This window comes from Amblyomma maculatum, chromosome 4, assembly GCF_055883805.1.
Source record: "Amblyomma maculatum isolate TAMU_Amacu chromosome 4, ASM5588380v1, whole genome shotgun sequence".
NCBI lineage: Eukaryota > Metazoa > Arthropoda > Arachnida > Ixodida > Ixodidae > Amblyomma > Amblyomma maculatum.
This window is the reverse complement of record NC_139347.1, coordinates 171,682,759-171,709,037: the sequence shown is the minus strand read 5'-3', so window position 1 is coordinate 171,709,037 and position 26,279 is coordinate 171,682,759. Positions and strand designations below refer to the sequence as shown.

Sequence of the window (26,279 nt, the reverse complement as noted above, 5' to 3'; positions counted from 1 at the left end):
ACCTCAAAACTGATATTCAAAATACAAGTCGAACACTTGTGATGACTGAAGTTGAGCAGGGTTGATAATTATTTGCTCTGTTCAGGGGACCACATATCACCAGCGGTGGCGTGGAAACATACACGTATTGATCTCAACATTCAGAAGAAGAAACAAAGGGAAGTACACATACAAGGGGTATGTGCCCAAGAAGAGGGAACTGATGTTTTTCCAGGACAAAAACTTCGATCACTGCACTTATGCTTACCTGTCTTCCTCTGCTGCCACGTTTTCTTTGTGTAATCGGTGATATTCTACAGGAAACCTTGAGTAAGCATGTAGACCTACATGGGATAAATTTTATTTGTGCTGCTCCTAAATCTTGATATATTGTGAAACTGTGACATTGTGCTCAAAGCACGTGGACCTGAGTTTCGTTCTATCAAAGAAATGCAATGTTCATGAGCACTATACTCCTTCCAGTTAAGTGGAACTGTATCTTAGCATCAGTTATCAGCACAATGAATTAGAACCTGCTTGTTATATACATTGCGAAACCGAAGTTTCGTTTGAATTGGAATGAAAACTGCAATTGGTTACGTGGATGAAAAAGGAACGAATGACAGCAATAGAAAACAATTTTACGCCTTAATAAAAACATTTATATTGTATGCTAAATTAATAAAAGTGAAAGTTAATCGCTCATTTGCTATTAAAAGGAATTGCTTTAGAGAACAAATTGTCTCGTAATAAAATTGTGCACTACAGGCAAGAAAGCAAAATTTATAAGAAAATCCACAAATAAATATTTATTCGTAAGTATTTTAAAATTGCTTCGACTCACAAACTACAACATTTTGTTTCCACTCGGGGATTATAAGTACGAAATATTTTGTAGGCTGTAGTTGCTTATCATATTTTAACCTAGCCAGCGTTAGCCTTAATATTTAACAAAGTGGATGCACAGCATTTCTTACAATCTCGAGCAGACTCGTAAAATTTTCCTTTGCAGTTTCGTGTCGATGACGACGTGAAAACCTGGCATTCCGAACTGCTCTTATGTGGAAAGTAGCGGTGCTGATTTCGTTGTCCTTCTTTGTCATAGCACGAAGGTTTCGTGCATGATCCGCAGCAGGACTTGCAGGCTCCAAGTGGATCTATCAGTGCTGAAAAATACGGTTTAATTAGCAATCGCATTGCATTATTACTTGGAAACAAATTCAGCATTAATCACTACATAGCTATGTTTTTAAGATTTGTTCTACAATGACAGTATATGCTGAAAAGTCTCTCTGTTTGCGTGTTTTACATCAGAACATTGGGTCACATGACTGCAGAAAAGGTGCAAACCTGAGCTAGCAGTGTTCCGACTTCCAAGCACGCGAGACTATACATTACGTGTGCGGCTACACCATCATACATGATAAAACGGCCCAATGACATCTCATTTTTATATGGATATGAAATATTTAACTGCTGTATCAGGCAAAGCAAGGAAAACATAAAACGGTGTAATCTACAGAGAAGGAAGAGATTCGAAGCACCAATGCCTTGATTATGACTTTTTGGATATTGGGTTCTCTCTAGGCGGATAAGTTACAGCAATGCAGCCTCAAAATATAAAAGCACCGGAGCATTTTTCTTTACCCACCCGATGTATTGGGCCTATTACGAAGATCATTCTTAACGTTCGTACAATTGGTATGGAAAGGCAAGTACCAAAATTCAGTGGTTATTCTCAGGTTAAACTTAGCTTGCTGCGAAAGCTAGTAATACACATGGTTACACGTAGTAAATAACTTTGATGTCGTCCATCGGTCATCTGAAGTTCAAACGCTTCCTATTCACATTTCATAAATTTCCGAGTAATGACGTAATCTGTAGTTACTGAGAAAACGCAAAGCCGCGCAGCGAGCCTGTGTAGTCCGCAGCGACGCAACCCCGATGCAACACAACTGCAATTCGTAGCTGCTTCGCACGCGCAACGTGCGCAGCGAGGTTCTGAAGTCGGCGGGGGCTGTTCTGCAACTCTGACGTCACGTACGGTGCGCCTATTACTCGGCGCACGTAAGACAGTGGCTCCGGATCAGCACAGCGACGTTAACTTTGCATGGCCTAGTGCAGCTCGCGCTTCCAAAATTCAACCTTAGTGGGATTCGCATCATTTAATACATTTGCATGGCCTAGTGCAGCTCGCGCTTCCAAAATTCAACCTTAGTGGGATTCGCATCATTTAATACAGATTCTGTGTCCTTCTATCCGTATTGAACAAGCTGGCGCAGATCATCGGTATACATTTCTTCAATATTTGTGTCATGGAAGAACATTCACTAGAAACATGACTTCTTCGTCATCCAGGAAGAGTCCGTGCGTAGTGTGTTTTTCGTGATAGGAAGAAGTTACTTCGTCTAGGTCTCGTTAAATTGCCTCGAAGGTTATAAACTTTTATCTGTTGGTTTCAACAACCGCCAGCATGCCGCCCACTTACTGCGATTGCAGCGCATGAAACAATCGTTTGTTCTTTCTTTATGCTCGGATCGCAGATCTGACGCGGCGAGATTAGTCTGGGAAGGTTACAGGAAAGCTCAACAACTTCCATGTTCTAGATGCTTCCAGTATCCTTTCCTTTTGCTTTTGCATCTTATCTTAGTTAATAAGCACCCCCACCAGCTGTATCGTGCCCTACACTTTTCCTGTACATGATGCGATCATGTTTGTTTTCTTCTGTTTTAATTTCGTGAGATATTTATGCTGTGTTTTCCGATAAAAATTTTAGCTGTAAAAAAGCGCTTGTGGTGTGTATTTCTACTCTTGGGCCTTGTTTTTTTGCGCTACCTTAAAAATGTACCATATTCAACTCAACCAACTTTCTACCTTACTACTAGTAATGAGGGATAGCGTTGAATAAAGAAGGAGATAGCAGTGCGTTCTGCGAAATCCAAAAAGAAGGCTGCTCTCCCTGCTAGTCTGACTCTTTCTACCAAATCATGTAAAGTACGTACACAATGTGTTTATGTTTCATATCTTGAAATCCGTTTCCAATTGTTTCTACCTTGTTGCTGATAAACTACGCGCCTGAGCCACACAGCCTAAAATTGATACAAAGAATTGATTTCGATTGTGGTGTCCTGAGTCAGATTGGGGGAATCTAACCGCGTCTCTCACTAGGTTCTACAAGTCGAAACATAAGCTTTATTTACTGCTACTTAGAGTAGGTTACAGCTACCTCTTGGGCTGCGAATCCTTTTTCACGCCAAAGCGATTTTCCTAAGACTCTTGTTAAAATACTGGGCTATTCACACAGTGGCTAAAGAAATATGTAATGAACTAAGGCCTGTAATCACTGCTTGCGAAACAGGAGATTCCCTATACAATCAAAACGAATGGTTTGAAGATGAGGGTATTGCGAAATGTTGGGGGACTATTGAACGGTATTTGTATGAGGAGAGCTAAGTAAATGGACCTCAAGACATGGTACAATATTAGACTGAATTTTAGGCTTATTGGAATCGCGGATTGAGATGCCGTAGTTGCTGCAGCAAGCAGTCAGTGAGCGAGGCTGCTTAAATTGTCGAACTTTCTGTCACCATTCAGAGTAAGTGAATCTATCAGCATCTTCTTATCAAGTTTGAGCGCACAAGTGAGAACAAAAAAAAAACTTCGAGACATGTCGCCTGGCACCTCTTGACAGTTTTTCTTTGTGTGACGGCTCACGGGCTTGAATGGTTGTGAGTGAGGAGATGGCTGATTACAAAAAAATGAAGGCAACTCTTCTGAAGGAGAGCCACCCTCGTTCTTTCTGTCGTTGGCGAGTGAGGAAAGCAGGGCACTTGACCTCCTGTTTCAGTTTGGATTTGGTGCATAGTATTATTGAGGCTTATAAGGTCAAAATGTTTAATGCCCCTAGATGTGTGAGCAGGTGATGGTCTCGTAGACATAATCCTTTAGAACAGTGTTGCAGCTGTTTAGAGGAGAAAATGCGGCCGGATGATGGACCGTGAAAACAAATTAGAGGGCTTAAAGCTGCTGAATCGAATATGGAGCGAAAGCGTTCTTCTTCTTCTTGTTCTTCTTCGCGGGTGTTCAAGGTCATTCGCGACTGCTGCCACCGACTCCACGACGGGCCCAAATCTGGCGTAGTATTGCCTTTGCAATAAAACAGCCTTTGGTGCCACCAATCTCGAAGAGGAGGTTCGACGCAGGGAGGAGCATAGAGCAGAGAAAAGCACAGACGAGGGGAATCGCAGATATTGCGGTATTGGAAGAAACGGCGATGAGAACGAACATAGGGGTGCTGTGCTAAAACATTCAAAGCGAGAAAAGCAGCGCTCTGCTTCTGCTATAACGAGCATGGGCGCATCGCGGCTGTTGTCGAGGGACGAAGGTGGTTTTCACGATTCTCGCTCTGAATCCGTCGATTAGTGAAAGTACCTTATTGGTGAGTATTTTAATCTTCTATGCAACTCAGTTGCCCTAACTGATATGCAGAACATCGATCTGGTTCCACCGTGGAATTTCACTACTTAGTGCGTATGCGCAAGACTCCTGGCGGAAAAGATTACATATTAAGAAAAAAAATGAGTATGCAGCTAAACGTGCAGCTTTGCGAATTATCCATGAAAGATGCCCGGACGTTCGTTGAAATAGGGCTTGCTTGGCCGCTTCGAACAACAGTTCACATCCTTTACTGGTTCGGCTCGTAAAATTTCCACATATATGAGTTTGGATCTGTTCTATATCTTGTAACATTCCATGGGGGGGGGGGCAACATATGTTATGAGGGATAACATACATCCAGAGTAGTGGGCTTCGTATTCATTTTGATTACGTGGAGTGCTTTGACTAGCATTGATTTTATGCTTATCGAAATGCGGTCGCGTCATAAGGTTCAGCTGCCGAGCACCATAGTAGTCGAGGCCTTATGGCAGAGTCAGTAGTTGTAATAAAGTTATGTATCATTTAGAGCCTACCTCAATCTTTACCTCTCTCTATATGTTTCCTCTTCGATTAAAACTGGATATCAAGCGCAGCATTATAATCATTATGCTCAGCCTTAGTATACCCACTGCGGGACGAAGGCCTCTCCCATGTTCCTCTAATTAACCCGGTCCTGTGCAAGATCAAGCGGAGCTAATATGACTAACTTGACGGTTGGCAAAGATGGAGAAGCCGATCTATTGCGCTTTGCCTTGTGACGGCTACACATATTTTAAGAGCTCTTGGTAACTGTGTAGGCTTTTGCAGCTAGCAGATTGTAGGGATACATGTTTTATCCCGCTTTCCGCCCTAGTCAGCGGCGAACGCGAAGACGTTCCCACACGACAAGCGGCGTCATAGAAGAGGAGAGTGAAATGGAGAAGGCAATAAGGCATTTTCATTGCTCTCCATAAAATGCCTTACCGTGACAGCACGCAGCGCTGGACACTAAAAGAAGGGTGCATTCTAAACACAAGGAGCTATTCATGATCATTTTTTATTATTTTATTATCTGGCTGGCACTCTGATTTCATACATCTTTCCAATACTTTATGGCGGCTTAAAACTACGCTGCTTTGACCGAGCGGGCTGTACCTTTTGTACATTACAATGCTCCTTTCCGTGGATGAGTGTCTGAAGGGAGCACCTTGTGAATATTGCTTAAACATATCTGAAACTAATAAAAGCAAAATAGTGCTTTCCGAAGAAAATGCATCCGATCATTTTTATGGCGATGAAATTCATGAATGTGGCTAATGGAACTAGATCACTTGCTGTAAATGTATTCATTGACTCGTTTCCAAAGCGCCACTCACGAATTCTAGTGAAGCCAGGGTAATGTATACCCGGGAACATGGCGTATTTAATTATCGCTTGAGCAGCCTCATGAACCATTTAGCTATAATGTTTATGACCTGGGGATCCCTGCTTTTCAGGTGAGCGTGAAACAAATATTTAGAGAGCTGTCAAGAATAGAGCTGTTTGTCATAAGGTCTACGGAAAATAAAAAAAACAAGCTGCAGCGCACTGTGACAGTTGAGACTGTAGCTGTGTGGTATCATAATGGATATTTTAACAGAGTATACTGTGGGGCCAGTTGGTCAGATATAGTTCAGCGAACAACGTAGCGTTAAGACAAGACTAGAGAGACAAGGACAGGACGGAGCTGTCTAGCTCTCTCCTGTCCTCTTCTCTCTAGTCTTGTCTTAACGCTACGTTTTTCGCTGAATCATATTCGATAGCCATGTACAATAATATTAACACTCGAATATTAACGCTTCTTCCTGGTTCCATTTATTACCTTTGCGTATTCTTAACAATAAAGTTGAATGAACGTAATACTTTGATTTCTAGAGTACATCTTTGGGAGTCATGCCATGAGACTAATAATTCTGTTTGCAGTCACTTTCATATTTAGCCGCTTCCGCACCTGCCAGATTTCATTAAACGTTGTGTTTTGATGACCACCGAGTTAAAAGCCTTTCGATATGACTGAATTCAAATAGTAGCACATAATTGTGGCATATGGTGGGCACTATTTCTGTAAGCATGCGTAACATAATATTTTTCTTTAACAAGTTCGGCTCCGTCGGAACAAAGCACGGTAAACATAGCAAAAAATTACTTTAGGACGACAGTTTTACCACAAATTTATGAATCCCTGACGGCGATCATATAGCAAGAGGGAAGGGTAGAAGAATGATGCCGCTGTGCGACTTCAGCTCTGTATTTCGGTTGTTGATTCTGGCTTTTGTTCGAGCGAACTTCATAGCTTCAGCCATCACCATGGTTACTCAAAAAAAACAGCGCTCGGGCTATATGAGAAACCCAGTTGCTTCTTTACGAAATAAGAAATATCTCTCTGATGAAACCATTTATTGTGTCAGCCCTAGGCCCCACCGTGTTGACGTAGAGGTTGGGGTGCTTGATTTCTGTAGCCGAGCATGCGGGCGCAAAATGCGAAGGGAGGAGAGGCACAAAGCAATGTGCCCGTTAGCTGTGCGATATCAGTGCACGTTAAACAGCCACAGGTGGCCGAAATTTCCATAGCCCTCCACTATGGAGACGCATAGCCTGAGTCATATTGGTAGGTAAAACCCCGTAAACCAACCAACCGAGAGCACCAGAACCCTTAGTCGTTCTCGTCCATCTTCGAACCTATTAAGCGCAGAATTAAAAGAAATATATAGGACTAAACTGTGTCGAAAACCCACTTGGCTTAGTCGAAACCGCAGCAGTCATGGAGGCATTGAGAAATCAAGATGTAGATGGGTCATATGTGAAAGTTAAGGAACATATCTACAGCGCCTGCACAGCAACCATCGTTGTGGATAAAGAAAGCAATGAAATGCACATAAGGAGAGGCGTTAGTTGAGCAGACGATTTTCCCAGTACTATTCACAGATTGCTTAGAGTAAGTATTAAGGAAGTTAGAATGGGGACAGTTAAGGATATGAGTTTATGGAGACTGATACGACTGACGCCTAGCGTGGACGACGAATGAAGAACTTTTATTGTAAGCACGCAGGCCAATATATAGGCCCGAGCGGCATGATAACGCCGCACGTCACAAAGCAGCGTCGCGCTATCCCATAACTTCTCTCCCCCCCCCCCCCCCCACACACACACAGGCTCTCATTAAAGTTCTCGTGTCTGAACCAATCCAGTTGCTTGGTCAAACGAGTGCTTCTACGATGGGGTGGTTCTTCCTGCGCAGTAGATGGTGTCGGCTCTGATGCTTGCAGCTGGCCAGAGGGGTTTTCTGAATGGTGGAAGGGTGATAGGATTTCGTAATTCTGTCACTCGAGCTTATTTAGCCTCCTGATTAAATCTGGGGACCGGTGAGCGGGGAACATCCGTTTGGTGGCACTGTTGTACATGGTCAATCTGGGGATACTACAGGATCAGCATAGTGTGGCCGTAGATGGTCTGCGTTGGTGAATCGAAGATTCCCGTGCACTTTCACAACTTACGCCACAGCACTCACAACTTGGTGCACCCCACCTGCCTCAGAAGAGGTCTGTTCCCAGCGCACCGTCTTCACGTACACTAGATCACCTTCGCGAAAGACGGGCTCGGCACCCCGCAGCACATTACGCTTTTCGATCATGAACATTTGTTTTTGCTGTATATCAGCGAAAAAGCTAGGCTTGAGCAAAGAGAGATTCGTGCGTGGTTGGCGCTTCAGAAACAACTGCGCAGGTGCTTGCCCCGTCACACTGCTTGGTGTATTTCTGTGGGCGAGAATAAACACTCCTAAAGCGAACGCACGCGAGAGGCACCGCTTTCCATGACCTGCTTCAACAGCGATCGTTTCATTGTTTGCGCGCTGCGCTCAGCTGCACCACTGGACGTCGGCGGATATGATGGGGTACGGGCATACTTAATAGCATTGTTCTCCAAGAAGTCCGAGAACTCTGCAGACGTGAATTTCGGCCCATTATCACTAACGTTTAAGGCAGTCCGTAAGCTGAACACACAGTCCTCAGTTTCTCTTCGTGGTAGATGTTGACGACATCGGAAAAAAATTCCACCCATTTAGGGAAGGAATCAACTAAAACAAGGAACACATTAGGATTTTTGCAAGCAAAGTCGACGTGAGCACGCCCCCAAACACTTCGACGGGTAGCTCCATAGATGGAGCGGTATTGTTTGTGCAGCTGGCTGAACTTCTTGGCAGATTTTTCACTTCCTGATGTACATCTAGACAGCTGGATCCAGGCCACAATACAAAGCATCTTGCTAGCATTTTCATTCGAGTGGTGCCTGAATGTTCGTCACCGAGCATGTCTAACACGTGTTCCCTCAATTGATCCGGTATCACTACTCGAGTGTCCCATGTTAGGCATACTTGCTCAAGTGACAGTTCGTAACGGCGCACGTAATACCCCTTCATTTCTTGAGGGTATTGGTTTGAACAACCATTCAGTGTCTATTAAGACACACGACTCAAAGGCAGGTTAGTCGTATCGCCTTAGCAACATCCGCAGCATATAACGGCAGACTCTCGAATGCTGCCAAGCATCAGTTTGCGGTCTGGAGCGCGCGTCCGCTACTTCCGGCGTCTTGCCTTTGCGATATCTAAGCTGATAACTGCAAGCAGTAAGCAAGATGGCCTGACGATGCTTGCCCATTGCGTCCAAAGAAGGCGTCGGTTTATCTTGGTCAAGGGTTCCCAGTAATGGCTGATGTTCAGTGTAAAGTGAAAATTCCTTTCCGTATAAATACTGTTGGAATCTCTTCAACCCAAAAACCAATTATAGGGCTTTGCGCTAAAATTGCTGGTACTTCCTTTCCGCACCTGTCATCACCGAGAGGCAAAAGCTCTAGGACATTTGGTGCGATCTGCTGTTTCATGAAACATAACAGCGCCCAGGCAATGCGATGAGGCGTCGTAAAGAAGACCAACAGGCTTATTGACGTCGTAGAAGGTCAACACTTTGATGCTTGTGAGCAGCTTTTTGGTAGAGCGGAAAGTCGCGGCATACCTTACACCATAACCACTTTTCACTTTTTCCTAGAAGTTGGTAAAGTGTCTGTGCTACTTTAGATACGTTATCTAAAAATTTTGAATAAAAATTCCCAGAAACATTCCCAGACAAGCTTTCAGTTCGGAAACTGAACTTGGTTCCGGTGCTTCCAGAATTACCTTTGCCTTGTGGTCCAACTTTTTCACCCAAATAAGTCAGGCTTGGAAAAATGGCACTTGTCGGCGTTCAACGTGATGTTGCAGTCACATAGTTGCTCCAAATGACTTTCGTCATCTATGTCCGATAATGCCAACATTACGTCATCTATGTAGCCCCCAACTCTCGGAATGCCCTTCAACATGTGATGCATAATGGCTTGGAAAATGGCTGGAGTGCTCGCCACACCGTTCGGAAGGCACTGAAATTCGAAAAGCCCCAAAATGAGGTTAATGGTCAAAAGTGGTCTGGTTACTGGAGCGAGTGATATCTGCTAATAGGCAGCGGATAGATCAAGCCCGCAAAATAATATTTCCGCCTGCTAGTGTAGAATACAAGTCCTCTGGTCTTGGTAGCGGATAGTGTTCGGCACTGGGCGTACCGTAATTTTAAAATCTCCGCATAATCACAGAATACCATCTTTCTTCTGGATCACTCACTGGGCGAAACTTGCCAAAGCAGGCTACTCTTTCACGCAGCGCGAATGGAACTGACCATGCGCGACTAAAATCAGAGCAGCATTCTGTTTTAACACCATCCTTGCCTTAAAGTTTCGTACTGCGCCGAGCGTGCTCGAGAACACCGAAGGAAAGTTTTCGCACAGTGCGTGAAACGCGGCTTTCACTCGAAATATGGCCGATCTGTCACACTCCTGAAGGCGCTCAAGCCAGTTGCAACCTAACAGAGCTGGCAGCCGCCTCCCGTTATCGCGCGTTACAAAAACGGGCAGATTCATGCACTGGTTGTCGTACACGACGGATACGTCACAAGGACCTTTCAAAGCTAACTGCTCCCCCACGTAGTTGCGCAGTGACATGCTATTGGACACATACTTCACGTGCGGAAAGACGGAATTGTGCACACTTTGAGACAATCGAAACAGCCATGCCGGTGTCGATATGCATTGTGAATGGCTTGCCCTCTACTACAACGTTCACTTCGTAACTAGATCGCGTCAAGTTTTTAAAATGGTACACGCCTAGCTCTTCCTCGTCCTCAGTACCATACCATTGTAATCGGGCGCTTTGCTATTTGGCGCATTTTCTCCAATTGACCGACTTTGAAACAATTATGGCACTTGAAGTTTTATTACCAGCACTTCTGTGATTCGTGCTTCCTGCAACATTGTTCATAAGGTAATTTCACTGGCACTTGGTCAGAATTACACTTCACCAATCTTTCTTTCCTTGTGCTCTTGTTCTTATCCTGCAAGGAATGCAACGATAAGTTTGCTTTTCTCGCTTGCATTATAGTGGCGTCTTTTGCTGCCAGTTTTCGGTCGAATGCAATTTTGCACCCCCCCTCAAACGTTAATTTCTCGGCAGCGAACAATGCACGCTGGCATTCCACGTTCCGCAAGCCTGCCACTAATTTGTCCGGCAACGCATCTTGCAGAAACGTGCTAAAGTCGCAATTTCGCGCCAAATGTTTCCGTTCAACTATAAACTCTTCCACACCTCAATGCTCTAATTGTATGCGGCGCTTGAACCCGCAACGTTCGGTAATGACAGAGCGTTTCGGACGGTAATGGTTTTGAAGCAGGCGCTTTACCTCAGAATACGTATGGTCAGCGGGCGTTTTCAGAACACTCAGGATTTTCAGCACCTCATAGGAGTCCGCGGCAATCACGGTCGTATATACAGACAATTTGTTTCCTTCGGCGATTCCGTTCGCGCTAACAAAAAGTTCAAAACGTTCCAAGTATGATAACAAGTACTGAGTTTTCGCACAAACTTAGCTATCTTTCTTTACGAAGACATTTTGCAGTACTCATTACAGGTTCCGTCCGTAGTGTTCAAATTCCGTCCGTCGACATTCCTGCTTGCATTCAGTCGATGCTTCCATTCACTGTCGCGCTCCTTGAACAGGTGCAGCTTAGTCGACGGTCAGACCATAGAGAAAAGGATTGGGTAAAGAGCGGACACTCGGAAAAATTTGGCTCCAGGAAATGACATGAATGATAACGTTAGTAACAGCTTCACACACAACGAAATGAATGGCGCCACCAATATTTGTCGCGCCACGCGCGCGGGTGCTGCCGGCGTAGACCAAAGCAAACTGCGAAAGGGCAGGGCCGTCTACGTGGGCTTCGTGTTCGTGAGGTCTGACTACGGCTTCCTTGGCCTTCGAAGCGGAACTACTGAAGTTTGTCAGGACGGCAAGGTGAGGAACGTTATTTTGGTTTAAAACGTTGCATTTCGAGCAGTTTATGCTGACCGCGCCGGCCGGTTTCTTGAATGGCGCAGCACGTGTACGGGCGCCGGTGCGCACGTCAGGGGTCGGGCAGTTCGTGACACCCCGGCAGCTTCCAGCAAAGGCGAGGTGAGATATTTTTTCTGTTTGCAAATTCTGCATTTCAAGCAGTTTAGCTGAGCACTGGCAGGCGCGGTTGTGAAGAGAAGGCCTATATATGCTCGGTAATGGCGCAACAAGGGCTCACCGGCTACTGCGCTGTTAGATAAGAGCAAACCCACGCCTGACGTTCGTTGCTTAGTTTGCCTAGTGGTTACTGTTGCGTGGTTTCTCGTGGAGGTTTACGTGCTGGGATGTTTTTTATGGCCTTCACCAGTGCGCAATCTCGTTTAGGTGATGTGTTGGCCGGGTGACATCTGAACATCTAGAGTAGGCTAATGTGTTAAAGACGAGTGTTTTCGCGTGGTATGTAGGAGACCGTTATTGTTAAGACGGTAAAAAAAAAAAAAAAGGTACCGCACAAAATCTGGTGAACCAGAAACTTGTGTGTCGAGGATCGTCATCTGCACCAAAAACCCCGCTGGGAATGTGCTTAAAAGAATAAGGCAATAGAAAAGGAAACGCCTGGTGCTTCTAAACAGCGTGATACTAAAGAAGTGGCGCCTCGATAATTTCGTCCTCTCCGTTTCTAAAAACTTGCATTCCACCCGTGCCTTTGTTTTCAATGCACCTTTGTTGCCGAGAGGTGTCAAATATTTTTATGGAATGAAACGCGTAGTCGGCTGTCAATGCAGCTTTTAAAAACAAAGACTAACATTGGGAAATGGAGCAATGCTTTGAAATTACAGGTAGGAATTTTCGCCGGGTAGCTTGATTTGTATATTTTACGTGGGTATGCACGCGAGGTAAGATAAATCATTGAACAATATTCGTAACTTTATTCCTTTACAGATTTCTTGTGTTTAATCTGTTTGTGTAGTGTCAATAAAAAGTGTATCACGATGACATATATTTCTACTGTAAAATTTCCAGCTGTTGCCAGGACTGGGCAGTCTCAGTTGTGTGCCCTGGTGAGACGATTGCAGCATACGTGCAAGAGGTCCGGACCAATATCCCGCGTTCTAGGAGTCGATAGGTTTGAGCTTTCACTTTCGGCTAGCCATTTCACTTGATTTAATCTGCACTTCAGGTATTTCTATAACGATATAATTGTTAAAATACAAAATGTGTTAATAGGCATGAAATAAATGTCCCAATTGTTTCCTGAAATGTTCATATCAGTATATATTTCCACACTCCAACAAATTGTCCATTTCAGAATATTGCAACCTAAGCTTGAGTGATTTCTATTTACCGTTCCAGAAAGACCCAGGCTATAAAGACGCGCATAATAGAGGAACCATTCTTATATTTACACTGTTGAGCATTCTGGCTATGTATTTGAACGAATGCTAGTTACAATGTCAATGTAAAATGAATACAAGGCACTTTGTAACGTGAGTCAATGTATTCCTGCTTATTTCCGGCTTACAGAAAATTTGAGATTAGGAACCCTTCAAACTTTCTTAAAAAGGTGATGCTGAGGATGAAAGGCGCAACCGTCTGCTGGAATTTGCTGCAAAAGGTCGTATCCAAAAACACATGATTGTATGGGGAAAGGTTCGCGTTTAAGCTAAACGCAATGTGCCTGTGGCATAATACCCAAGACTACTTGAAGTATATTTGTTTGAAATATGTGTTTCAAATAAAATAAATAGTATTATAAGGAAGCCGCAAATATATTTTGAGCATTGTGTATGTCTATATTCTTGTGTATCATTTTCCATAATCTGCATGTAATGCTACATTTGTCTACCTATGTATTGTTTCCTGTGTAATTGTTTTTCTTTTTTATTATGTACACTGTGTATCCTGCGTTTTGTCTCTCTTCCTGGTTGCCTTCGTGCAGCAAACTGTGACAGAAGGGTATCCTTTGTTATTGTATGAAGCAAAATAAATGTTCATTTCACAGAGCTCCTGTCATCTTTCCTGCAATATTGCTCTTTGGCAAAGGCTTTGACGCAGCTGCGTTGATGGCCAATCAGCAGGAATTATGACCTAATTTTATATTTCATTACTGAAAATAAATAGAAATATAATACCACACCGTACAGAATAGAAATAATGTGCCAACAGGAAGCAGCAATACGGTAAGCTCTTGCAAGCATTCAAACTGCTCGCCTTTAACGAAAGCGGATGTGTGTCAAGCATCAGCCGCTTGGTGCGCTACAGTCAATTGGGCCGCTGGGCCCTATGGAAGTGTCCGCTCTTTACCCTATCCCTTTCTCTATGTTCAGAGGCTCGACGAACGTGCCGGATGTTCTGGCTGGTCTGGCTGCCAGCCCCGTGTGTGCGGACTGCCTCGTCGCCAGATGATACGACTGACGCCAGGCGTGGACGACTGTCACGAAATCGGCGCACATTTTCATCAAGCCGGTACGGCGTGAGGCCCGCGCGGCGTCGCGTGTAAAGCATGGACAGAAAAGCCTCCTTCCCCGCGCGGGAGAGCGCGTAGCTTTGTACTCGTTGTCGTCACCCTCTTTCCCATTGCCCTGGGAGGACGGTGGTTCATCGTCCTGGAATACGCCAGAAAATTCCAGAATCTTCTATGGGACCTAGCCAATGACGACGCGCGGCTCGACGGGAGGAAGAGAGAGCGCTCTAACCAGCGAAGCTAAGTGTGTGTGCGCGCTAGCTTTGGCGCTTGTTAACAGACAGACGCGGCGCGCCCTATTTGCCTATTTAAAGAGACCGCGCCGCTTGTGCAGTCAGACAGTCAGTCAGTGTTTGCGACGTGTTCGCCTGTGCTTCGGCTGGACTCCCGGGGATCCCGCGCTGCTGGCAAGCCCACGGACCTACAAGGGAGCGGCGCTCGTCTCGTATGGCGGCCACATCGTGACTCTTGAAGCGTCGTACTGCAACAGTGCCCGGTGAACGATTTGGTGTTTGTTTATGTAACTCTCTCGTGTTTGATCTGTTTTAAAGCCTCTTTGTTATTGAATCATTCTGTAGTTGCATGCTTAGCGTTTGTATTCTGTGAACCTCTCGTCTGTGCATTTCAAGTGATCTTTTGTATTCCTGTGTATCGTCTCTTGCTGTGCATAAATTGTGTTTTGTTTGTCACTTCTGACTCCGGTCCTTACTCTGGTTTGAACCGGCGACAGCTAGGCACCAAACAGCCACCCCCTTCTGTCACTACAAGGTAGTTGAATTCCGGCTGGGCTTGCCACGCAAGTCGAGGGCATCTCCTTTGCGACCGGAACAGCTACCCCCACTCACCCTGAGGGTGTCTGGGAGTGTGCGTACCGTTAAAGGCGCATCGTTAATAATACCCCTTAATTATTAACAGGTGAGAACGACGAACGAAGAACTGTTTTGAAAGCACGCAGGCCTATTATAGGCCCGAGCGGCGTGATAACGCAGCACGTCAGAAAGCAGCGTCACGCTATCACCTCAGTAATCTGCGCTTTGCTGATGACAGTGCCTTGCTAAGTAACTCGGGAGAAAATGCAAGGAATGATTGCCTGGACTGCAAACGCATAAATGTAGGTCTAGAAAGTATTATGCAGAAGGCTAAGGAAATATTCAACGGCATAGGCGAGGAACAGCAGTTTGCAATAGGTAGCGGGACACTTCAACTGGTAGGCGAATATATTGTCAGGCATGCGAACAGAAGAGAACAAGGAAGTGCAAAAGAGGCTCTCCGGAAGAGAAGTGGAAGAAGAGGAAGTTCACCATATGTTGCTTAGCACACCAGGCTAAGGGGCAAAACCACTCTGTAAATAAACCTTAACAGTGTGGTGGAAGGTGCAACGATCACCACGGATTCCTCTCTACCTCGTTCGAGCCGACGACTCGCTGGGCTCCCCCCTTTGACACTCACAATAATCCAAGACAGCGAAGCACGGCAGCCAGGTCAAGCGGCACCCGCGTGGCAGCATTACCGTGAGCCACGGACCTTTTCTGGCAAGGCTGGCGAAGACATAGACGACTGGCCCACCAATTACCAGCGGGTGAGCAAGTACAATCGCTGGGATGCCACTGTAATGCTGGCAAATGTTTTTTTCTTGGACTCCACAGACCTAACGCGGTTTGAGAACCAGAAGCGTCGCTGACGAGCTGGGATCGTTTTGAAGAGAAGATTCGAAATTGTTTTGGGGATACCACGGCAAAGCGGAAATGCGCAGAGCAGAGTTTATTCCAGCGAGGCCAGGGGCATGGTGAAACATGCACAAAGTACATAGAAGAGGTCCTAAAACTCTGCAAAGCGGTGAATTCGAGCATGTCTGACGAAGACAGAGTTGGTCACCTCTTAAAGGGCATCGCGGTGGACGTGTGTAACTTTTTAATTACAAAAGAAAACTTAGATTCTCCCACGGTCGTGATCAAGCACTGTCGTACATTCGAAACTTTAAGGCTGCGTCGCATAACCCCGAAATTCGGCCGTCTGCCTAACGTGACCACTGTTGCAAGCGTGGATTCTCACGAGCATTCACATGAGCCTCCGCATTTAGCCGACATGATTCGCCAAATTGTCCGTGATGAGCTCTCCCGCCATCAAGATGTGAACTGCAGTGCAATCCTCCGTGATAGCTGCTCCCTGCAGGCAGCTCCCATCCAGCGCTCTTCTTGGGGTTCTACCGCTCTTCCTCCCGTCCGTGACCACCGAAACGACTCATATGGCCCTGCTCCCCTAGCTCGTACCCACTACAGGGCGCCACCTCCTCCGCAACAACCCCAGCGGCTGGACTGTGCAGATCGCTTCGATCCTGTGACCGAGGACTATTATTTGGACCGCACTCGTGAACCACCCGTCTGTTCCCGCTGTGGTATGCTTAGCCACATATCCAGATTCTGCCGCCGCCGGAACCCGGCACCACGCTACCAGCGCCAATGGTCAAATCGCCGTTTTACAGTGAGTCCAGAAGTCCGTGACCCGACCTATCCTCCTCCTTCGCGCTCCTACTGCTACGTACCACCACGCAACGACTCACCAGTTCCTGTTCGCAGCCTGACTCCTCCTGCCCGCCACTCCCGACAATCGCCTTCTCCCCGCCGTTCTTCTCCGCCACCGGGAAACTAGCCTGTGAGGCCGATAGAGGTGCGGTCGCCAGGTCATCGATATTGCCAATTCCTCTACCGGTCGTTATGCTAGAGAACCGCTTGGAAGTTTTGGTGGATGGTGTTTGTGTTATGGCCTTAGTGAATACGGGTGCTACAGTTTCCGTGATGAGATTAGATTTTAACAACCGTCTCGGCCGCAAAATTTTGTTTGGTTGCGATAGAACTGTCATATTTCGAGGTGTAGGGGGAGAGTCGTTGGTTCCGCTTGGTATTTGTGATGTAAATGTAGTGATGGCTGGACACAAGTTTAGAACTGAATTTGCGGTGCTCCCTCGCTCTACGCACGACGTTATTCTAGAAGTTGATTTTTTACAGCAGTGTGGCGCAACTCTCGACTTCAACAGTGGCGAGATATCAATAAGCCCCAGTCTTCGATCGGCCCTCATAGAAAATCGCCGCGGGCTGTCCAAATGTTTTCTGTCTTCGAGGATACCGTCGTTCCGGCGATGTTCACCGTCTTAGTCCCAGTCGTGTCTTCGGGCGCGGTTGCCAATGCCTTCGACGCTCTGGTGGAACCCGCTTCCCTTTCCGGTGCCAAAAAGAGTGTGTTAGTGCCCCGCAGCGTTGTTCGAGTGAACGAGGGCCGTGCCACGCTTTGGACTGTCAACCGTCCCGATGAACCTGCCGTATTGCCGCGTGGTTTGAAATTTGCCTACTTTGAAGAACGCCTTTTTATGCACATCGCCGCGTTCAGTGACGGCGTTGCTTGTTCAACAAGACGTCCCGATCACGCTGATTCCCAGTTTCAGTCCATGATAAATGAATCGCTACCCTCCAACGACCGCCGAATATTGATGGAGGTTCTTATGAAACATGCGGACGTGTTCGACTTTGCTCGAAATCAGCCACCACCGATTCCGCCTTCCCGCACCCATCACATGATCGACATTGGATCTGCACACCCGATTAGACATACACCATACCGTGTTTCACCTTCAGTACGTAAGATAATTGATGTACCGGTCCGTGATATGACTCAAAGAGGAATCATTCAGGAATTATCTAGCCCATGGGCCGCCACTGTGATTCTCGTGAAAAAGAAAGATGGCACCTGGCAATTTTGTGTTGACTATCGCCGCCTCAATACTGTCACCAAGAAGGATGTTTACCCGCTCCCGCATGTTGATGATGCTATTGACTGCCTCCATTCAGCTTCCTACTTTTCATCTGTCGATTTACAGTCCGCATATTGGCAGATACCGATGCATCCGAAAGACAAGGAGAAGACGGCATTCGTTACTCCCGGTGGGTTATATTAATTTAACGTGATGCCTTTCGGCCTATGCAACATTTCGGCTACCTTTGAATGATTTATGGACACTCTTTTGCGTGGACTGAAGTAGAAAATTTGCATGTGTTACCTAGATTACGTAGTGATTTTCGGGAGGACCTTCGCCGAGCATAACAGCCGTTTAGCAGTGGTCCTTAACTGCATGGAGGAAACAGGTCTCGTGCTGAGCTCTAAGAAGTGCCGCTTCGGTGAACGCCAGATCGCTTGTCTTGGGCGTTTGGTTGACAAAGACGTTGTTAGGCCTGACCCACAGAAGATTGAATCTATCAGCTGCGTCAAAGAGCCCAAGTCTGTGAAAGAACTCAGGAGCTTCCTGGGACTTTGCTCTTACTTTCGACGCTTCATCCCTAAGTTTGCTGACATAGCCTACCCCCTCACATGCCTCTTGCAGAAGGATATTCCTTTCAAATGGACTCCTGAATGTGATTCTGCGTTTCTCCAGCTCAAGTTTCTTCCTACTTCGCGGCCCATATACTGCGTCATTTCAGCCCGACAACTCCCACTGAACTCCACACTGACCCAAGTGGCATCGACGTGGGTGCTGTGCTCATACAACGGCATGACGGAAACCAACACGTTGTCGCTTACGTAAGCCGCACCCTTGGCAAGTCTGAACGCAATTATACCGTTACGGAGCAGGAGTGCCTTGCCGACGTTTTTGGCGTACAGCGGCTACGCTCGTACCTTTATGGACGTTCCTTTACAGTCATCACCGATCATCATTCGCTTTGCTGGCTGGTGAATCTATGCGACCCCTGCGGTCGGCTGGCCCGCTGGGCATTACGCCTTCAGGAGTTCAACTTTACAATGTCGTACAAAAGTGGCCGCCAACACGCTGACGCTGACTGCCTCTCGCGGCTGCCTCTCGCCACTACCCTCTGCGATGACAACTTTGACGACTATCTTGCCGCCGTTTCCGTACAATTTCCGGATCTTGCCACTTTCCAGCGAGAACAACAAAAAGATCAAGACTTGGTATCAATTTTTGAAAAAGCTCGTGATCCGGCATCTTCGAACCCTTTCTGCATTCGCGATGGTTTGCTGTATCGAAAAAATTACTCGTCGGGCGGTGCACGCTTTCTGCTAGTCGTTCCGGCTAGCCTCTACTCCTCTGTTCTTCACTCTATGCACGATGACGTTACAGCTGGGCACTTGAGGTTTGCCAGGACTCTTACACGCATTAAGGAAGGAGTTCACGTAAGGACTCAGCGTTACGTAAACACCTGCGTGCAGTGCCAGCGGTTCAAGCTCCCCACGACTTCTCCGCCGGGCCACTTACATCCGGTGACACCACTGACCACACCATATGAGCAAGTGGGTGTTGACCTCATAGGCCCGCTTCCCCGCTCGTCCAAAGGCAATCTCTGGGTCATCATGTGCGTTGATCATCTCACGCGTTACTGTGAAACTGCCGCCATTCCTTCCGCCGCCACCGCTGACGTCTCGTTCTTTCTTCTTTACGCTGTCGTCCTCCGTCATGGGCCTCCTCGCGTAATTATCAGCGACCGAGGCCGCCAGTTTAAGGCAGATGTTGTGGAACAGCTTCTGCGCTGTTGTACTTGCCAGTTGCGTCACTCTACGCCGTACCATCCCCAGACAAATGGCCTCGTTGAACGTACAAACCGGACACTCACGAACATGCTTGCGATGTATGTTGACTCGCGGCATAAGAACAGGAATGACGTGCTGCCTTTCATTGCTTACGCCTATAACACCTCGAAGCATGAGAAAACTTCTGATAGTCCATTTTTCCTTCTCTACGCCCGTCCGCATCGACGTTCTCTCCATACCATTTTGCCGTTCTCTCTCGACACTGAGCCTTCTGTTTCGAGCACCCTCTGCCGGGCTGAAGAGGCTCGTCGGGTCGCCCGATTACGCACTCTGGCCTCGCAGGACCGCTCTAAGCAGCGCTACGATCGCCGGCATCAGGATGTATCCTACCTTCCTGGCGACTTAGTGTGGCTCTGGACACCTCTCCGCAAGCTTGGTTTGTCCCAGAAGCTATTGTTGCACTTAACAGGCCCATTTATTGTGCTCAAACGCATCAATGAGTTGAATTACGTCGTGTCTCGCCAATGTTCCCAAGGTCGCCCTTCTCGGAAAACACAGGTAGTTCATGTTGCAAGAATGAAGCGCTGCCACTCTCGCTCGGGACTCTGACTGACAGCCCAGGGGCTTCGTCTGCGAAGGGGGAAATGCCAGGCATGCGAACAGAAGAGAACAAGGAAGTGCAAAAAGAGGCTCTCCGTAAGAGAAGTGGAAGAAGGGGAAGCTCACCATATGTTGGTTAGCACATCAGGCTAAGGGGCAGAGCCAGTCTGTAAATAAACCTTAACAATATAGACTGGTAGAAACTGCAGATCGGGACCACGAAAGAGAAATAATCAGAAGCTAATAAGATTACAATAGAGCGCAATTCGCAAGTACTGGCAGACAATGACTAGCCGTTTACTGGTATCGCTCAGGATTAAACTATATAACCGTTGTATCTTACCCAGCGCACGTATGGTGCAGAAAGGTGGAGGCTAAGAAAATGGTTCCATTAAGCCAAGCCCCGCAGGGGTGGCGCAGTGGTTACGGCGCTTGACCACTGCTCCCGAAGATACGGGATCGCATCCCTACATCGGCGGCCACTTTTGCATGCAGGCGTAAAGCAAGCCCCTGTGTTCAGCGCGATGTCAGTGCAGATTAAAGAACCCCAGGTGCTCGAAATTTCCAGTCCTCCGCTACGGCGTCTCTTATAGCCTGATTCGCTTTGGGACGTTAAACCTCAAACGCCAAACCGAACCTATTTATGCTGAGTGCAACACAGAGAACTATGTAACAAAAACCTAATGTATAGCAATAAAATATAGGAAGCGTGCAGACCGGGTAAGAGAAATAACTCGAGTTAATGTCATTCTAGTGGAAGTCCAAAATAAAGTACCATGGGTACGTTATGTAGTGCGGAGAGGCTAACCGACAGACGCAAAGGGTAACAAGTTGGATTTCAAGGCTAGGAAAGCGTAGCAGGCGGAGTCATAAAGTTAGGTGAGCGGACGAGGTTAAGTTCATAAGCGGTAAGTGGATGCATCTAGCCCACGATAAGGTTACTTCGAGTAATATGGGAAAGGCCTTCGCCCTGCTGTGGATATAATCTGGCTAATGATGACGATGATAATGATGGAATGGTTTGAAGTACATTTCCGAACGAACAGCGCATGTTCGATGACCAAAGCGCGAGAGCACTAGGCCATCGCCGCTGCCGAACTGCCACATTTAAGCGCTCGATAAAATTTATCAATGATCCTGCTCAACTTCTATTCCTGTGCGATTGACCTCAAACACAGTGCTCACATTGTCATCAAAATGCGTTAGTATTACTGACAATTTTTTGTCGCCTAGTACAGTTCAGTTCACTTCAGTCGTTCAGCCGTGTCCGACTCTTCGTGACCCTATGGAACATGTCACGTAACGCTTTCCACTCTCTCACTATCTTCCTAACATCACATAACCATCTGCAGTGCCTAGAGGATGCCATCTAACCATCGCGTTCGCTGCCTACCCCTTCTCCGTCGACCCTCAACCTTTCCCAAAATCAAATATTTCTCCAGCGACTCCTCTCTTCTCATCAGATGACCAAAGTAGCTGAGCTTTAACTTTAGAATTTGACCCTCCAATGAGCAGCCAGGGCTTATGGTCGACAATATCGACCGATTTGATCCTCTGGAAGTCCAAGCAACTCTCAAGAGTCTTCGCCAGCACATTTCAAACGCGTCAATTCTTCGGCGATCAGCCTTCTTCACAGTCCAACTCTCACATCCATACATCACAACTCGGAAGACCATAGCACGAATTATACGGATCTTGGCTGGCAGACTAATGTCTCTGCTCTTTACTAGGCGGTCAAGGCTAACCATTGCTCTCTTTCCCAGATGCAGGCGTCTCCTAATTTCATGGCTGCAGTCTCCTTCCGAGGTAATCTTGGAGCCCAAGAAGAGAACATCTGTCACAGCTTCCACTTCTTGTCCATTGATGCTCCAGGACTTGATAGGGCAAGACGCCGTGATCTTTGTCGTTTTTATGTTCAGTTTAAGCCCAAACTTTTCACTCTCTTCTTGCACGCGCATCAGAAGTCTCTTGAGTTCCACTTCACTTTCTGCCATTAAAGTGGTATCATCCGCATATCTTAGGTTGTTGATACGTTTTCCAGCAATCTTCACTCCAGCTGAGGACTCGTCCAGACCGGCCTTCCTCATGATGCACTCTGCATATAGGTTAAATAGGCAGGGCGACAGTATGTAGCCTGGCCTCACTCCTTTCTCAATCGGAAACCAATCAGTAAGACCATGCCCAGTTCTGACTGTGGCCTCTTGTCCTTCATACAGGTTCCTGGGGAGACAGATGAGGTGAATTGGAACTCCCATCTCTTGGAGAGCTTGCCACAATCTGCTGTGATCTACGCAGTCAAACGCTTTCGCATAATCAATAAAGCAGAAGTACATGGGTTTCTGGAACTCTCTTGCTATTTCCATGATCCAGCGAAAGTTGGCAATTTGGTCTCTAGTTCCTCGGCCCTTGCGGAACCCAGCTTGCACGTCCGGAAGCTCCAGATCCACATACTGCTGCAGCCTACCTTGGAGGATTTTCAACAGCACCTTGCTAGCATGCGAAATAAGCGCGATCGTTCGGTAGTTGGAACAATCTCTGGCACTGCCTTTCTTTGGAATGGGGATGTTAAATGACCTCCTCCAATCCTGTGGCCACTGCAGGGTTGTCCAAATCTTCTGACATAATGATTGCAGAATGTTAACAGCATCATGGTTGAGGTTTTAAAGCAACTCAGCTGGAATGCCATCAATTCTGCTAGCTTTGTTCTTAGCAAGGCTGGCTAAGGCCCATTCAACTTCACTCTTCAGGATGCCCGGCTCGAGATCAGTGATCACAACCGTCTTATGTTGGGTTTGCACATTCGGGTCCTTCTTGTACAGTTCTTCTGTGTATTCCTACCACCTCTTCTTTATCTCTGAGGCTTCAGTGAGGTCGTTGCCTCGTTTTTCCTTTGTCACGCCCAGCTTAGCACAGCAGCTTCATTTGATATCTTTGATTGCCTTATACAGAGCTCTTGTGTTCCTTAATTGGCGGTTGTCCTCAACTTCTTGGCACTGTATGTTCAGGAAGGCATTCTTATCTCTCCTTGCTATTTTCTGAAAATCCGCATTGAGAACCTTGTACAGGGGTCCCTAATTACGGAAATCGCTTACCTTGATCTTTTCTAAGGCCTCAACTTTCAACCCCATTGTCAAACTAAAAACGGTATAAAAGGCGACGTGCTGGCGTACACGGTCCATAGTTTATTGAACTGAGTTTCAGTATTTTCTTTTCTGTGCGAGAAATATTTTGTGGCAACAATAGCAATCCTATATACTGATCACTGTAGTAGCATTCCCGATTCGTACAAAGTGGCTCTCAAAAATTATGAACTGCCTTTAAAAAAGGAAATAATACATTGGGCAAGTATTGGGCAAGTCGCAATCTGTCACTCAGTTTACTTCCAGGTAAGAAACAGGGCCTTGTGTTCCTTGATGCCTCTCGATTGTGTGAGACGGTGGCACACGGATCTCATTATTCGTTTAATAAACAAGGATGACTAGGAAGAAACAATTAAATATGTCTTATGAAAGCGCCCTGTTTTTAGAAGTGTATATGCCACGTGCTCCAAATCGCTAGACTGTCCGTGACTTGGATGTGCTTTATAACCATGAAGTTACCTAGCGCCGAACAGAATCCTATGCTCCTATCTGGCCTATTGCCACTTTCAGTAAAGAAGTGACCCTGTGCTCTTTGTGCCTGGTGGACTTAAGATTCGCCCTTTATAGCAGAGTGCAGTAGCGTGGAGGGGTCTCTCTAGATAACAACGGTTTTACTCAAGATTCTCTCTCATAAATCTTTGTTCTTGATGGCTAACTTGAAAAGTGGTGTAGGTTAAGTTTCAGGTGACATGTCCGCTGCAAGTGTAGGACAGGGATTATTATCATTACTTATTGATACAGCTTCGTCAGGGTTTAGGCAATACAGAAGTGGTCTCATAGAAAACGAAAATTGCAATGAATCATCAGGCCCTTGGTTAATGAAATGCCATGTGGCAGCTGGTGCAACAATCAATCAAGGTCATTCCAGATCTCTACGTTGTGGGAAAGCGAATATTGATTTCAATCAATTAAACACCTGAACAAATGTTTATAGTATCTGCCCAGCTGCTCACGTGTGCAGAACGACTAGTTAATAAAATACAAGCACTAAAAGAACGTGCTTGCGCATAATCTCGTCTGGTGTAGGCTGCACAAAATTGTGTCGCTGGCCGCGAAAATTTAAGGATAACATACATTAATGGTATGAATGGGACGATTTGCGATCATGACTGTTATAAATAGTATCTGATGGAATTTTCCTGTCAGCGACGGATATATTTCTTAGGCATTCACTGAATAGGACCAGATTACTGAGAATATTGAAGCAGCGTCCTGAGGTGGGTGCTGTAAGGTGTTTGCTGTCTTTTTTTAGTGTCGTCTAAAATTCCTAATCAGGCCATCTTTTTCAATGAGCTTGAGCATATGTCAACTTGCATATGTCAGCCTCAATTCGTGGACGCTTGCCATTGGATCTTCCTCCTTTTAAGGGGTGGTTTTTATTCTCAAAACCCATTGTCCCTGTTCCCTGAAAGTTATTCTCCATTTGACAACTTGTTTTCACAATTGCTTAGCAGGAAGGGAAAGGCGCAGTATCTGCAAACCTATTTCTGTGGATACCTGACCCACGCCGTAACAGAAAGGAAGAATGCGGAAGTGAAAGTATAAAGAGGGATAGAGGTACCACCGCGTTGGAGGACTACAGAGTAATTTAGACCACCTGGGACCTTTAATCTGCGCTCACATGGCACAGCACACGGACGCCTGCTGTGCGATGTCAGCGCACGTAAAGATCCCCAGGTGGTCGAAATCACTCCGTATCCCTCCACTGCGGCTCCTCCCACTCTTTTTCTACTTTCACTCCCACCTTCCTCGCTTCTCTTACGGCGCGGTTGCGATGTCCACAGAAAACAGTGAGAAAGTTACCGCGCCTTTCCCTTCCTATAAATCAGTCCTCTTTGTTTCGCTTCCATCGAAACGCAGCCGCCGGCGGTTGTGTTCGAACGGGGGTACTCCGGCACAGTAGTCGGGCATCTTAACCACTGCCCCACCGCGGTGGAAAAGTTGTTCATCAGTCATAGCAGAGAAAAATAGATCATTTTGTAATTTTTTTTGTAGTAATATTGCCAAACCCTCCACCATGTTCATTAAATATACGTGAAACCTATATATGCCCCACTTTTTGGCATAACTTTTAAAGCATTGTACCTTGATTACCATTCAACCTTCTTCAGTGGAATGGTTTTTAACAGGTACTTCATATTAGTAAGGTTGAAAGTTGGGCGAGTTGAATCTGGTTCATTTTGTAGGTAGCGCGAAAAAAAAAGCGCTCGTGTTGTGTCCTTGTACTCTTGGTCCTCGTTTTTTTTCGCGCTACCTTCAAAATGAACTTCATATTAATTTGTAAAGTAATAACGCAGAATATTTCCCTGGGAGCAAGTTGGTGCATGAGGAAAAGGAACGGTGGCGCAACACAGACACATACAAGCAATGGACATCACGTGCGCACACTAGCAACAATTTATTAAGCTCAACAGTGGCATATTTATACATACGCTCAAGCATGAGGTTCATCGCCAAATAATCGCTGCGAACCCAACACATGGAAGCCTGGCGGCAACGTCAGGATACCAGACAAGATACCTCTAACCCCAGCAGATAGATAAACTAACAGAAACAGAAGAAAATATTTCAAACGCAAGGCAGGCCAACTCTTTAAAACAGCAGTGTGGACCATTCGTAGCAACAGCAAAGTAAGACAAGAAGCTAGTCAGTCCCGACCCTAAAAACGAAAAATAACGCGAGAAAACAATTGTAGCAAAT

The 26,279-nt window shown here is 46.2% G+C and overlaps 2 protein-coding genes across 8 annotated transcripts in view; one reads left to right on the top strand and one right to left on the bottom strand.

Annotated features, from left to right (window-relative positions):
- The window catches only part of LOC146193486 (uncharacterized), a 402,043-nt gene that overhangs the window by 328,425 nt on the left and 47,339 nt on the right, over window positions 1-26,279 (top strand). The gene's annotated exons all lie outside the window — the stretch shown is intronic.
- Window positions 1-26,279, bottom strand: part of LOC146193487 (uncharacterized) — a 63,061-nt gene that overhangs the window by 28,303 nt on the left and 8,479 nt on the right. For 3 of the 7 annotated variants that reach the window (XR_014706851.1, XM_084602785.1, XM_084602786.1), the window contains exons 2-3: window positions 957-1,145; window positions 248-323 (exon numbers count right to left, since the gene is read on the bottom strand). The exons of 2 other annotated variants lie outside the window; for them this stretch is intronic. Coding sequence is in view for 3 of the 5 variants with exons in the window: in XM_084602785.1 (XP_084458911.1) it covers window positions 248-323; window positions 957-1,145 (265 nt within the window). In the remaining 2 variants the exon portion in view is untranslated. The remainder of the gene's footprint in view (window positions 1-247; window positions 324-956; window positions 1,146-26,279) is intronic. 2 more of the 7 variants (XR_014706850.1, XM_084602787.1) reach the window with 2 other exon arrangements.